Source organism: Antechinus flavipes, chromosome 6 (genome assembly GCF_016432865.1).
Source record: "Antechinus flavipes isolate AdamAnt ecotype Samford, QLD, Australia chromosome 6, AdamAnt_v2, whole genome shotgun sequence".
Taxonomy (NCBI): domain Eukaryota; kingdom Metazoa; phylum Chordata; class Mammalia; order Dasyuromorphia; family Dasyuridae; genus Antechinus; species Antechinus flavipes.
Genome location: NC_067403.1, coordinates 53,538,948 through 53,554,823, shown reverse-complemented (window position 1 = coordinate 53,554,823; position 15,876 = coordinate 53,538,948). Strand labels below are relative to the sequence as shown.

At 47.1% G+C, this 15,876-nt stretch overlaps 1 protein-coding gene across 4 annotated transcripts in view; it reads right to left on the bottom strand.

Annotated features, from left to right (window-relative positions):
- JADE1 (jade family PHD finger 1) overlaps window positions 1-15,538 on the bottom strand; it is a 78,424-nt gene extending 62,886 nt beyond the window's left edge. Inside the window, exon 1 of one of the 4 annotated variants that reach the window (XM_051965359.1) lies at window positions 15,223-15,538. Coding sequence is in view for 1 of the 4 variants with exons in the window: in XM_051965358.1 (XP_051821318.1) it covers window positions 14,961-14,964 (4 nt within the window). In the remaining 3 variants the exon portion in view is untranslated. Of the gene's footprint in view, window positions 1-14,623; window positions 14,756-14,888; window positions 15,106-15,222 lie in introns of those variants that run through there. The other 3 variants (XM_051965362.1, XM_051965358.1, XM_051965363.1) reach the window with 3 other exon arrangements.
- Window positions 15,539-15,876: the final 338 nt, after the last annotated feature.

Sequence of the window (15,876 nt, the reverse complement as noted above, 5' to 3'; positions counted from 1 at the left end):
ATAGGTGGCATTTATATAATATTTCATGTACGATAACTACACCTGGCACACAACAGACATATAATAAATGCCTGTTGTATTCAAACTTCATAATTAAAATCATAACAAAAGCAGCGACTATGTCCTATACACAGTAGACGCTTAATAAGTATTTATTATTGTCCAGCTGTCATTTATATAAACTAATTAGTGGTAGTAATAACATGTAGACATACGAGGATCCGCTGAAGGAAGGAGGCATATTTAGCTGGAGAAGAAATGATTACAGGGGAATGTGATAGATGTCTCCAAGTATCTGAAGGGCTGGCTGCCATGTGCTGGAGAGATTAATTAGATTTGTTTTCTGAGGCCCTGGAGGGGAGAGCTAGGAGCAATGGGTAGAAGTTGTAAAGGGGCAAAGTCAAGCTTGACAACAGGAAAAGCTTCTTTACTGAGCTCCCCAGAAGAGGAATGCTTTGTGTGGGGAGAGGGGGGGTTCCCTCTTCTCGGAAGTTTTCAAGTGGAGGCAGGATGACCAGAGAAGTATGTGCTAATGAGATTGTGTAGATGGCCTCCAAGGCCCTTTCCAACTTTCATATTTTATGATTCTATAAAAACGTAAGTAATAATAATGGACATTATTATGATGATGAGCACCTGAAGGTCTGCAAAGCACAAGAATGCTGGAAGACAGGGCATTTTTACAGATGGGACAGAGGTGAAGTTCTTGGTTTTAAGTTTATTCACCTCTGGTAAAAATTCACCTTGACATCAGTCTCCAATCTAATGAAATGTATTTTGAAACTAGAGCTTTATCTAAATTCCTTTTTTTTTTAAATCTAACTTCAAATGAAACAGAAATGCAAGGGTTATGTCCAATTGAATCTAGTTCCCCCAGAAATAGGCTCTATGTGAAGTGAGGGGCCCTGGATTCAAAATCCAGTTTCCCTGCTCGCTCCCTCTGTGTCCAAGTCTTGGAACTCAAGTTTCCTCCTATTATTCAGCAAGTTAGACTTAGGAACTCTGAGTCCTTTTCTGGTTCTGAGATCCTAAACAGGGGTCCTCAAACTACGGCCCGCGGGTCAGATGCAGCAGCTGAGGACGTTTATCCCTCCTTACCCAGGGCTATGAAGTTTCTTTATTTAAAGGCCCACAGAACAAAGTTTTTGTTTTTACTATAGTCCGGCCCTCCAACAGCCTGAGGGACAGTAAACTGGCCCCTATTTAAAAAGTTTGAGGACCCCTGTCACGTGCCCACGGTCACACAACTTGTGAGGGTCCGGCCTTTCACTGAATTTGAAGGGTCCCACAACTGCTTCCCACTATTGGGAGACTCGATTGGTAAGTGCAAGTGCCTCAGGCCCGATGGGGTGAAGGAAGCAGAGACCGGTGCCCTGCTGCCTCAGGACAATGGCCAGCCAGCCAGCAAACACTTGTTCAGTCCTAAATGGCAAACACTCCACATCTCATGTCCTCTAGGAGACATGGACACTTAGAAGTGAATCTTGGCCTGAAGCACCACTAGGTACAGGGATCCAGAGCCCAAAAGGGCCTCACCCCCACCAATTGTGGTTATGCAGGGCAGGAAACCGAGGCCCAGAGAGAACCGACCCCCCTCCCCCCAAACCAGTCAGGGGCCGAGTCCAGCTCCAGTATTACACAGACAACATTCTGCCTCAAAGGGAGCCCTGTCTGCAAGGAACCCAAACTGATAACAGGTAAGAAGGGGGATGGAGAGCATTAGGAGTTGGAAGAGAGCTCAGACATCATCTTAATCCTTCATTTTAAAAATGACAAAACGGAGATCTGAATAGATAAAAAATCCTCAACAAACTCCAGCGGCTCTCCTTTATCTCTAAGATCAAAAACAAATACTTTTGCTTGTTTTCAAAGGTCTTCACCGAGTATCTTACCCACTCATTTCTGCTCCGTATGGTCCCATTTGTCACATTCTGTCATCTGTCTCCCTGACTTGTCGATGTCTCCCAGGCCTGAATATTCTCCCTCCTCACCTCAACTCCTTGGAATTCCTGAGTTCTTTTAAGACTGATCAAGCCACTTTCTTTTGGTTTTCCTAATGTCATTTCCTCTAAACTTACAATGTGGCTATGAATATAGCAATATACTCTATATAGCTATATACTCTATAGCTATGAATATGGCAATATACAAACTGACTCCCCCCTTAGACCCTAAGCTCTTGGTGGGCAGAGACTCTGCCTTTTGTCTTTCTATAACTAGTATTTACCACAGTTCCTAGCAACTAATAAGCACTTAATAAATGCCTGTCGAATGATTCTAAATCAACTATATTAAGGCTATTATGAAGGCTGCTTAAGCAACTATCAGGTAAAAAGTGGTCTGAATCCAATTCTTTCGTTTTACAGAGCAGGAAACTTTAGACCAGAGCAAATAGGACAGGGCTGAATCACCAAATTCAGTACGCTTCCCACCTTCAGTACACTGCACCACCTCTGTAGTGAGTGAATAGATGGTCACAGCCAATGAACCCCAGATCCCGGGTCATGAGGAGTCACCCTCTGAGATTAAAGCTAACGAGATAATCCAAAGGAAGCCTTCCCAGAAACTAATCCCCCTCCAAGGTGATTTAGAGAGTGCAACTAAACAGATCAAGGTGCTTTTTATCCCCATATTCCTTAGGAAACAGCTAAATGCAATCAATGAAAACTAAGTGTGAACTTGGAAACTGTAACATACGAGTAGTGTATCAGGGACAAGTCTCCAAGCCGAAACCTGGAAGGGTCGCTGTCCAGGGTACAGGGCAGGGGCCAGGGCCAGAGAAGGAAAAGCTGGGTTGAGGGAGTCAAGGCCACCCGGATTCAAGCACTTGCAGGGCGGCTGCTTTGAAGAGAGACCAGCCAGCAGTGTTTAGTTTGGTTTGGTGCCCTCTTCTCTCCCTTCCCCGGCTCCAAGAAAAGAAATTTAGGTCTAACACAACAAAAAACTCCAGAAGTAGCTAGGACATACAGCAATCTTTAGCATCATAGAGAGGATTCATGCTGGGCTATGGCCCGGACTTCTCGATCTGTGGGGATTCTGTGATTATAAATCAATGTCCAACCCACTTTGAAGATATTGCATCCTTATAATGGGGGATTATAGCATCCCAGGTCTACATACCTAGAAATAACTTGAGAGCACATCCATTTCAACGTAATCATTTTACAGATGGAAAAACTCAGATTCTGAGGTCACACTTCTAGAAAATGGAAGAGCCAAAACCGGAGGCCAGATCTACTAAATCCAAATCTAGTTTCTACACCATAAGGTGATGTCAGTCTCCTTCCTTCCTACCCCAAACAAGCTTCTACAGCATGTATTAATGTAAATTTCCCCTAAGCTCATCTAATTCCCCTTAACATGTTTTCATATTTATCAAGCAGCATTCTGACCTTATTTCTGTTTCTCAAGTATAGTTCCCTGTATGATGGAAAATGCACTGATCAACAGTTACAAATATTCCCTCTAACTGGCAATTTTATTGCTCGCCATAAATTAATAAATCAATATTCTGATTTTCAAATCAGTCTCCCATTAGTTTGGCTAATGGGAAAATAACTTGACTTTTATCAACTCTAAATGAACTGATAACAACATAAAGGCAGCTAGAAGGGATCGTACATAGACTCAGGAGGACATGACTTCAAATGCCTCCTTGGGCACACATTACCTGTGTTACTCTGGGACAATAACTTAACCTATTTCAGTTTCAATTTCCTCATCTGCAAAATGGAAATTTTAAATAACCTACATTGTAGGGCTATCGTGAGTGTTAATAAGACTAATAAATGAATATTTTGCAAACCTTAAAGTGCTACATAGAACTTATCTCTTCCTATTATTATAAAATTCCTGAACCTGAATAGTAGATCCCCATCTTAGAGGAACCCTCCAAGGTAGAATAATAACACACTTATCTGGAACGTAACTATCTGAATCACCTTAAATGAACAAAAAAAGAGAGGGACCATAAGAGATGTAACAAAGTCCATGTGTTTTTTTCCCAGGTAAGCAGTTAAAATCCTCACTAGGAGCCTATTTATTCTTAATTCACAATAAAATTAGAAACCAGATTATCCAATCTTATAGAATCAAAGACAGAACAAATTAGAAGTTGGGGGAATGGAGGAAAGTAAACAGACATCAGGAAGAACTGATGGCCAGTGCAACCTTAAATCAACAAGGAAAGTTAAACTACCCTCAAATATACTCTGTAAGAAGGCACAAAAAGAATTAGCCCAATGAAAATACATTTTTAAAATGTAGCACCCTAAAGGGGTAACTCCCTTGTAAACTGAGTGAGTTTTGGGAGCTTGAAGGGATCCTCAAGATACTGACCACCTCATCCCTGTTTTATAGATGTGGAAGCTGAACCTCAATCGAGGTGATCCAGCTAATCAATGTCAAAAGCAAGATTTAAAATACATCTCCTATCTCTCAAATCCAGTGCCCTTTCTTTCCACTGTCTCCTATTCAAACCAACTCATTCCTAGAGTATTCTGGATAGCTGAGATTTAGTATTTCACAGAGCTCAGCATGAAAACAGCCTCAGTCCTGACCTCCTCTCCACCCATTAGTTAACAGAATCTAAGTGAAGGGCAATATTGCACTTTCCTAATTCTCTGGCAGGGATTGTGGAACCACAAACTCAGATAAATATAATCTTGCTGCAAAAATTAGGAACTTTTTTAGGAATTCTCGACTGAACGGCCCTCCTTCTATTCATATTCCATATGAACCACGTTTAAAAGACAAATACTAGTGGTATTTCAAAGAAAGATGCTTCGACCTAGAATGGATTCCATAACCCTTTAAAGACGGCACTGCGAGTTAAAACTAGAACTGTGGCTTCTGAGCCCCTTCCTTGGGATTTGGCCAGATCCAACAGGTTTTGAGGATAATCTGGAGGTCACTTGAAAGTTGAATGCCAAGCACAGAGAATTAATGAGGCTTAATAAAGGACTCTAAGTTTCTCACATGAGGCCTCAGTTTCTACATGAGGAAAAGGAAGGGGGTGGCTTCTTTCAAACTCAAAATCCTGTTGCCTGCAAGAAATTTATCATCTCAGCGGCTACCTACCCCCCGGATTTAAACCCTATTTTCAAGCCCAGCTTGATTATATGGTCTGGTTTATTTCTTTTTGGAGGAAGGGGGCGGGGGAGTTGTGGCTCCAAAGCATTAGTCGGTGACAGGTTGAGTCAGAGATGACGATTCCGCTCAACTCTCAGAAATCACAGAGTGCCTCTGGCTGGTAAAGAAGCCAAGGGAAGGGGTCCCAGCCACAGCTGGTCTTAACTTAAGCCCTCTTTTGCAACAGTGCATCATTGCGCTCGCAGGATTTTGGCTGGTCCCTAACCCAAAGACCACTGAGTCCGAACCCCTTACAGAGGGGCCCAGAGCCTGCCCCACAACACAACAGCAGGAAGCCACAAAGCTGGATTTGATTCTCCCTCCAGCTCCAGCACTCTTTTCACTACACAATAGCTGCTTCCCGGGTCACCAACACTGTATTAAAAAAAAAAAAAAAAAAAAAAAAAACTACTCCAAAAATACCCTAGAGACAGAAGGTCCATAGCTACCTCTTACTTAGCTCATGTCAGCACCAGCAGGCAAACGGGCAATGGCTTGCTCAGTTAAATCTGAAGTGTTTTCTTCAAGACAGTATTTTCTAAATACTCTGAAAGCTACGAGGAACAGCCATTGTATCAACTGATCTACTAACTGTAAAAAAAGACTTTTAGATTTTTCATGTCTTTCCTTTGAACACTATAGGCCTTAACTAGGGAGGCAAGCTTGAAAAAGGAGAACAGTATTTCAAATGGGCAAACAGAAATGGAATTCCTGACAGGTCAAGTAAAGAATGATAAGTCTGCTGGAATTTTAGCGAGGTTCCCTCCTGTGGAAATAGGTTCTTTAAAAAGCTGAAACTGTTGAATCTCTTACAATTAATATGACCCACAATGGACAGGCTACCCAGGAAGGTTTGAAAGTGATTCTAACTTGAGGACTTTAAAAGCAGAGTTAACTTGATGTCATAATGATTTCTTCCTGCCAAACACAGCAGCATGGTGCAACTGAATCTGGACTCAAAACATCTTCTGTCCAAATCCTTGTATGAGCTTGGACTGGTCATTTTTGCCTCTCTTGAGTTCAGGTTCCTTCTTGCGTAAAATGTGTCTCGTCCTCCTTCCCAGATCTAAGTCCATGAGCTCACCACTTAGAAGTAACAGTTCCTGCATTTCGCCCAGATTCACATCCCTGTGGGAGCCATCACAGTCACACAGAGTAGCCTTGTCCATGGTCCCTCAGCTAGTCTTCCTTCAAGATGCTTTAGCATCAAATTCAAATACAAATAGAGGCCACTAAACTATACACATCGATTGCTTTGGCCACATGGCGACCTTGAAAATCACATATGAGCGTGACCTCTGTTCTACTGGATTTTTTTATTTTGTTAAATGTTTCCAAATTACATTTTAATCTGGCTCCAGGGGGATTTGGTTGCAGGCTTGCACATATGACACTTATAACCTGAGGGCAGCCTTTCCTGATACCTTCAACTTCTCTTCCTAACAACATTACATTTATATTTTGTATTTATTCCCTATATGCTCATGTACAGAGAATGTCTCTCCCCAAAGGACTCCTAAAAAACTCCTAAAAAAACAGGAGAAACTGTTACATTTTTATCCGTCTTCCCCACCTCAGCACAGGAAGAAGTTCACTAGTGCTGGCGCTATCAGAGCAGAGAGCAGAGCCCAGAGCCCAGAGCCCAGAGCCCCGAGCCCCGGTGTCCAGATCAAAGACCCTGTCAGTGCTCGTGTTGGCTCTCAAGGAGGAAAACGCCTAAAGAGCAAGAGGCACACAGTCAGGTTTTCCTAATGTCAATCCCTTCACCAATCACAAAGCAGTTCTATCAGCTCTAGGGCTTTTAAGGCAAACTCTGATGGGCCATTAACTATAATGCTTGTCAACAGGGGCCACTGTAATATTAAAGACCCCTGAGCACCTACAGAGATAATAAGAGAAAGGAATAGAATTCCAGCTGAGGCACAAATCCTCTCAACTCCCCTGCATCCTGACTCAACTTCAAGGAGCACCAAACACTCCTTTTGGTTGGGGGGAGTGCTTTTCCAGAAGCCAGGACATGGGATGACAGAATTTTCAGAGCCAGAGGGACCTCACAGGCCATTCGGTCTAACTCCCAAGTGCCTCCCTCTCCAACATCCCCCTAAGTGGGTCACAAAGCCTTTGTTCAAAGCCTCCAATGAGAAGGAACTTATTCCCTCTTAAGGCAGGCCATTCCACATAAAGCTTTCAATGCTAATTTTCTCCCTTATATTGACTCTCCCTTTGCCTCTAATCCAATGTCTAGCTTCTGGAGACTATTGAATCTTAAGTCACAGTTAGCTCAGGAGTCTCCTAACATCCAGGAACTACTTCAGCAACATATGCAAAACTGAGATCGGCAAATATATATGTCAGCTACTTATATTACTGACATGAGTGATCAACCAAGCCATGCTTGACGACTTCCAATGAAAAGGAAGCTACCTTGTCCCAAAGCTGCCCATTCCTCTTTTGGATAGCTCTGTTAGAAAAGTTCTAATATCAAACCTAATTTGCTTCTTTATAATCTCTAGGTATTGCTCCTAATTCTTTTCAGTCGGTAAAGGCCTCCAGAAACCATCAAAGCTAAGAATTACAAAATGATCAGTATTGGAAGGAACATTTAATACATTTTCCACAAGTTATCATTTAGATTCTGCCTGCCTTAAATGAGGAAGAATCCATTTCTTCCCATGGAAGAAGCGGCTCACTCCATTTGGGACAATCATAAAAAAGAACTGGATAAGTAGGAAAGAAATGGGCAAGATAGCCAACAATAATATAGTATGGAATAATAATAAATATGGAAAAAATACTTCAACAGGATTATAAACTTTGAGTTGTTAGAAACCTTAAACAATTTCTCCAAGGATTCTTAACCTATGGCCTATAGAGATATTTCAATGTCTCTGTGAACTTGGAAGGGGAAAAAAATACAACTTTCTTTTCACTAATCTCTAAGTGAAACTTAGCATTTCCTTCTATCATGAAAGGTGACAATAAACATTCTTCTATCAGATCCACAGGCTTCTCTAGAATGCCAAAGGGATCCAAGACACAAAAGTTTTGGAACCCCTGATCTAATCTAAACTCCCTCACTTTATAGATGAGGAAAATGAGGAATACAGGCACAAAGTAACAAGACTGAATTTGAAGTCATTACCAAGAGATCACCTGGTAGTTCCTTTTCCAACAAGTAAGTCTATTAGGAAAGCAATTTCTTGAATTTATTTAAAAAAATAAACACATGCTCTCCAAACTCAAGATCTTGAAGTTACATTAAAATGTTATTTTTTAATGTGAGTAGGCTGTGTTTGTGTGTTTTTATGTAATGGGGAAATAATGTTCTCTCATTTTACCCAAGTGGAATTTTATTTCTACAGATCCTGCCCCCCTAGTTAGGTTTTCTGCTAAAGCCAATTTCAGGATTTATTCAAAAGAAAATTTGGTCAGGAAGTATTAGGGGATTGATTTTTTCATAAGAGGGGGTTCAGTGTAGAAAGTGAGAAATGATTATCAAAGACAAAAAGCAGCAATAAAACATATTTTTAGAAATCAGACTGATTTAGAAATATTTCCTGGGTATCTACTAGGTGCATGAATGCACTCTAGTAAGTCATTTCTACACCAACTAATAAAGTAATAAGTACTCTTAAAAAATGAGACATCAATCACTTAGGAAGGACCTATCAATTCCAGGAATGTGCTAGACACTGGGTATACAAAGTCATTATATAGAAAACTATAAAATAGTATGATTAGTTACCTTGTTTAAAAAAAAAAAAAAGTCACATGAGATCTGAGGGAGGTCATTACTAATGGGAGGGAAGAGATTTCCTGAAGGAAACCCATTAAAAAAATCTATGTCACATGGATTAAAGAATATGGTTAAAATAAAACTTTTCCTATTAGAATTACAAAAGGTCTTGTTAATCTATGGCCTTCCCCCTTCTGCAGAACTGGCTTGTTTAAGTGATTCAACCTTAGTGAAGCCTTTTCACACACACACACACACACACACACACACACACACACACACACACACACACACACAGTATCAGAAAGCTTAAAGTGACCTGAGAGGTGACCTCAACAACAAGGCAGGTAGGGTAAGGCAGGCGGCTAGGGGAGAACAATCCCTCCTCAAATACCTACAATTGCCTCCGTGTGATCCTGAGACCAGGTCCTGAGCTCTCCAAGGGATAGTTGCAGCTCACAAGGTTGTGGGAGAATCAAGTGAAATCACACAGATAAAGCACGGGGTGAACCTCCAGCTATTAGTAACATGCCCAGACCCTTCACTGGGAGGACACCTAAGCAAGCTCTCTCACATTTCCTAATCAGTCAGCCAACTGCCATTTTTTAACCACCTACTACGTGCCAGGCACTCTGCTAAGCACCTGGGATTCAAAGAAAGGCAAAGGATAGTCCTTGCTCAAAATAGAGACAGAGACAGAGACAGAAAAGGGGGCAGGGGGAGACAGAGAAAAGAAACAAGTAATCTTGGAAATTAAGGAAGGCATTCCTATTGAAGGAGACTTCTAGGTTAAGTGAATCGCCTAATGTCATGCAGAAAATGGCAAAACCAGAATTCAGACTTTGTCCTCTCTCTCCAAACTCAAGGCTCCACAGCAACCATTTAAAGTAGATCTGAATGAAAACTCCAATTTTATGCAAATAAATTACCAGGTAATGGAAGCAGGAAGGCTTTTAAATGTTTAAATAGAGATAGGGACTGAGATCTGTGATTTCACTGTCTTTAGGAACACCCTGCTGAGTAAACTCCTTTTACAATGGCAGAAGAGACCAGCAAAGTCCCTTTATTTTAGTCTTAAAGAACTTCTTAGTGCAGGAAGAGCTTAAAGGACTTACCCAACATCACAGGGCTGGTGTGTATCAGAGATGCAACTTGAAGCCATCTCTTCCTAATTCTGAGATTAAATCCCTCTCCCTTCCCTCTTTCTGTGGGTCTTGCTCCCCCGTCTCTCTCTCCCTTTTCCCTCCACATTCAGCAACACTGGGCTCCCCCTATCAAAGTAAAGATGTAGAATGAATTCCCTGAACAGGAGATAATTTAAAACCTCTAGATAACTGCCTATAGAACGACTACATGACTGAAAGGGACTTAGAGATAATCTAATCCAAAGCCTTCCACAGTTGACAAATGAGGACAGAGGCCCGGGCTCCCACGGGCGCCACTCCCAGGTCCTTTGCTTCTAAGGCCAGGACTCTCGTCACTTTGGTACAAAACCTTCCACACACTAGACAGACCCCCAGGCCTCCCTGACGGCCCCCCTCCCTCCCAAGCACACACACAGCTTTTTTTTGACAAGCCTCTAGAAGGACCATCTTAAGATGCGGAAGGAAGATGCCTCCTAATTGGGCTTCCTTCCAGAAAATCAGTTATCGGACTAAAGTAGATATTCTTAGAATGTGCTCAAAGACAGATTCTGAGATGTTTTCTTATGAATCCTCTAGGGAGTGATCGGATTGATCTGCCCTCCCAGGGAATTTTTCAGAAGGCTGGAATCCCTGTTTAAGAGAGACAATAAGGATGGTTTACAGATAGAAACACTAAGTGGTGGAGAGAGTTAGAGTTGGGAGTGGCTGGATTCCAATTCAGTTGGGACATAAGGCAGTTGGGACTGCCTTATGAACTTAAGTTACTGACCTTCTCTGGCTGTGGGTATCTTCATCTCTAAAATAAGGGGATATTCTAGAATAGTCTGTGAAATCTGGTCCAGCTCTAAAGCTACAGTTCCCCCCAGCTGTGTAATCCCTAGGCATCTCCCAGGAAACTTTCTAAGGAAGTTTTTTACTAAGGAAAGGACCTATCTCAAACTGCAGAAATTCCCACCCCAGGAGTAATCCAAGGGGAGACTGGAGATTATCTGGGAAGACTGAGTAACATTAATTTGCTTGCTGAACTACAACTACTGGAAGGAAAGAGGGTTTCCCACCCAGAATTCCTAATAGTCTCACCTTCTGCCCACCCATCCTCAAAAAAAATAGACTTAACCTTCCAAGTACACCATAGATGAAAGGATTTGGAGCTGGGGAGGTGGGAGGAACCTCAGGGATCAGCTAGCCCAATCCTTTCACTTCACAGAAGGGACAGAGGCCCGGAAGGAAGACGCAGCTTCTCCAAAATCACACGTGTAGTTAAGTGGAAACATCAGTATTTTGAGGAGCAAGTCTGGTACCCTGCCTCCAAATCTGTGCTTTTTTTTCCCACTAGGATCCAAGAGGAAACTGTCTGGTGTCTTCGCCTACACTTGCTGGAGGACAGTGAACAAACCTCAAGTTGGGGAGTGTACTTCTCTCATGACCTGAAGGATGGCAATTCCTGCAGGGAGTACTCTTAGCAAGGGATCACTGTTGAGTGTGTCTGAGCCCCGGTCCGGAGCTGAAGAACAGCAGCCGCAGGCCCTGGACTTGCGGCGTGCAGCCAGCAAGCTGCCCAGGGCGGCCGGGCTTTCCACTGCCACCTGAGGAGCAAAGCCCTCGGTGCATTCCATCCCTGCAGGAGGAAGTTTCCAATGCTCTCCCCCCGGAAGGCAGCTTTTCGTCTCCACTAATACCCTGCTGCCACAATCGCGGGAGATAATTAAACGAAGGCGGGATTCGCCCGTGTAGCTAGAGGGCTACAAATCTTCCTACTCATCTGAGGCCGGGAACCTCCCTCCTGATTAGGGCTCCAAGTGGAGGCTGCCTTTAACGGGCCTCCCCGGGGAGGGCAGCGCTCCTAACGGGGCTCGGGAAGACGTGTGAGCAGCCGCCTCGGCGGGTCGGGGAGGGGGAGGCGCCGAGGGCCCCGAGCTGCAGCAGGCATGCCCCTGGCGCCCTCCTCGGCGGCTCCAGCAGGAAGGGCGAGGCGAGGCCGGGCTGAGCGGGGGATGCACGGCCACTCGGCAGCGGCGGGAAGCGCGGGCACGCTTCCAGGACGCAGCCGGCTGCCGCCCAGGGGCACACACACCCCTCGCGGAATTAGTTCAGTGCCTGCATCTGCAAGGATTGCAAGCCAATGCAGCGCGCGAAGGCTGCCAGGGTGCCCGCAGGACTGTGTGCCGCGGCTTCCCATCCCCACCCCCCTTCCGGAAAGGGCAGAAATAACAACGAGGCTGGGGAGGGAGGGGAAAGGGGAAGGAGGGGCGACGGAAAGTAACTCGCGGCCCAGCCGCCCCAATAAGCCCTTCCCGCAAGGATGCCACCTTCACTCAAGGAAACGTCCCCAGCTGGTGCCGCCGCCGCCGCCCTGCTGCATTTGCAAAGTGACCAGCAGCCTCAAACCCCCACCCACGGGCTCGCGGCTCCGCCCTCCCCGGCTCCCCCGGGCCCTCTTCACCAATCCGCTTGGGCCCGGCAGCAAATCAAACTCGGCCCCCACCCCCACCTCCCGGCGAGGCGCCCCAGCTTTCCCGGATTCGCTTGCACCGGGTGAAGCAGCGTGCACATTCATGCCGGAGGGGGGGGGGGGAGGCGCGAGAGAAGCGGTTTGGGGAGGGGGGGTTGCCGTTGCGGCGGTGGCAGCGAGGAAGAGACTTCACCTCCCGTCTCTCCAGCCTCTCCTCCCACCTCCCCAGACAGTTCTGGAAACTGTGTATCACCTCTGTCACAGGAAACCATCTAGCAAAAAGGCGGCGCAAAACAAATAAACAAACGCCAGCCTCTCTCCCTCTCCTCCCAGGCTCTCTCGAGCTCCAGCCGCCGCGCCCTGATCTGGGCCAGGGGATCCGAGGGGATCTGCCGGCTCTCCCGGGACCAGACTTCCCGAGGCTGCGGCGGCAAACTGTGCACGCCCGGAGGGCTTTCTGTCGTTTTCTCCAGGCCAAGTGGCCTGGGCACTGGCCCTTTGCGTTCGTTACTCCAGGCAGCCCCTCCATCCCTCCCTCCCTCCCCCTCCAAGATCAGAGAGCTGAAAGGGACCCTGGCGTGATATTATCGACCGCAATCCCTCCGTTTACATCTAAGGAAACTGAGGCCGAGGGGGGGAAAGCGTATGGCACCAACCCGGTTTTACAGTTCCTAAAGGGCAGAACCAGGTTACTAGGTCTGGGGTTCTGTCCGCAACCCCATGCAGCTTATGCAAAGTCCCCCGCGGAAACCCAAACTTGGCCTGTTCAATGGACCTGGCAATCAGGTTAGGTAAGTCGAGGCTCCCCCTACCCCCGACGCTGCTTCTCCACCGGCTCCCCTCTGGCAGGAAAGAGGCTGCTTGCAAAAGTTACACCCTCTATCCGCCACATTGCACCTGCCCACGTGCCGCTGGAGATCAGCATCCATTTCTCTCCATCCTCACTCCACCCCCAGCCCACTTCCCTTCCTCCCAGGTAACCCTACGGCCAGTGGGAGGGTGGAGAGGCTGCCGAGGCAAACAGCTAGGGAAGTTGAGGCAGACCTCGGAAGGATGGAGCTAGTGCACCTGCCTTTTACTGCTGCTGCTACTCTCGCCACCACTTTCAGTTGCAGCAGAGCCTGAGGCGGCCCCGCCTCTTCTCCACCACCCCCCACCCCAAAGGCGGGCGGGGAGAAGGGGGGGCGGGAAGGAGGTGGAGGGGATCGAATTTCTCCAGCAAATGGGACCGTTCCGACAGGATTCGAATCCCAGGTCAACATTCCAAATTCCATCTATTCCCTGCATTTGCAAAGCAAGCACCAAACAACCCCTGGGAAAAACTGCTCCAAAGAGCACGCTGATGGGGAGGGAACAGCCCCACAGCACCCCCACTCCTAAACGCAACACACACAACACGTGCATTTAAGGTCTTGGCAACTTGCAGCCCAGTGGGGTACGCTACACACCCAATTTCAAGATCGAGACGGTCAATGGCCCCACCTCCACAATTTGCAAATGGTGCCAAAGGTTGCAATTTGCAATTCACTGAAGTTGGTGATTAATCGGTACTTTCCCTCCCTCCCACAACACCGTAGCGACTCCATCCCGATTCCACCTTTGAATGAGGGGTTTATACTTTCCGCTAATCTCTCGAAAAGTAACAAGCTTCGCTACAGAGAACCCCAATTCGAAGAATCTTCCCCCTCCCCCAATTCTTTTCCCAGTACACTCTGGAATTGATGCAATGAATATTTTGGACTGCTAGTGTCACGGTTCTAAGAGCTGGCTCGTGGCTCCCCCTCACATATGTATGTACCTATGCACACAGAGACACACACATACACATGGCCGTATAGAGAGATGTTCCCCATCACCCTGCCGCGAACAGACTGGATATTCCTATAGACAAGGACCTGTACTCTTCTGCCATTACCATCTGTCTACCAAGTTGTTACTATGCTTCTTTCTGTTCCCATGCAGCCCAATGCACACGGGTTTTGAAAACCTTCCACCCGAGGGCCAACTACCTCAAGGGTGCTTTGGGACCGGTGGAGGATTCACCTTAAGACAGCACGGTCTTGGCCAATGCAAAAAAGGGGGGGTAAGATTTCTTCAAGTCCGCAGCGGCCCTCCCCCCTCCAAAATTTGTCTTAAATTTTTTTTTAATTAAAAACTTACTGATCACCCTAGAGCATTTCTCAAGCTCCCCAAATAGTGCTGTTTGCTTCTCCCGGGGCTCCCCGGGGCCCCAGCCATGAATGGCCAAGTTGGTGGTGGGATAGGAGCGCTGAGCCGCTGCCTGCCTGCCTGCCTTCCTGCCCGCCCGCCCGCCTGCCTGCTGCCTGCTCACCCGCCCGCTCGCCCGCCCGCCTGGCTGCCTGCCTCCCTCCCTCCTGGTTACATATCCAGAACCCAATCTTTTGGCGCCATATTAATGACGTACTAGATTATTTCCACTAGGCAGCGACCTTCGGCATTAATTTACTCCCGAGAACTCCCGAGCAAAGCAACAGACCCATCAAATATGGCTGTGCAGCTCTGCTCGGCTCTGCTCTGCTCTGCTCTGCCGGGCTGGGCTGGCCCTGGCTGGGCTCGTCCTGCAGCCGCCGCCAACGCCGCCGCGGGCTCCGGACCCACACGCAGCACACACACACACACACACACACACACACTCACACACCCGCGCGCTCACCTCCCCACACGCCGCGCCCCCTCCCCCCGCGCGCTCACACGCACCCTCTCACACACACACACACGCACACACACCCGCCCGGTACCTGCTGCTGCAATGGTGCTGCTCGCCAGTGGGCTCGGAGTTTCGCGGCGAGCGAGCGCGGCTGCCGGCGCCTCATGAGTTCAGGGTGCCGCGGGGTGGGGAGGCGAGCCGAGAGCGGCTCCTGCACTTGCACCCATGCACACACACACACTCACATACACAACATTCGCACGGCGCGCGCACACACACACACAACACACACACGCACTCTCACACTCGCACACGGAGGCACTCTCTGACTGACGTTTTACTTGTTATGGAGGAAGGACTCCGTGAATCAAACTCATTTCTGGGTCACTGCTGCCACAGGGGGGAGCACTTTAATCCCTTGCCAAAACTAGGAGGGTGGGGAAGGAGAGGAAAGAGAGGGAGAGAGAGACGCACTCAGGAACTGTCTGTCTCCCTTAACCCTTGCGCGTCCTGGCTGCACATGTGGCCAGACCGCCCTGGCTGGAGCGCGCCTCGGGGGAGAGGGGCGACCCAGCCCCCTTCAGGAAGCGCCTACTGTGGGCAGGGCGCTGAGCTTCCGCGGGGAGATGCAGAAAGAAAAGAAGGCGGAAGCCCGATGGGGATAGCCTGGTTCCAGAATCAGGAGATTTGCTTTCCGGGTGTTTACTTAGGACCATAGATCTGGAGCTGGGAAGGACACCTTTCC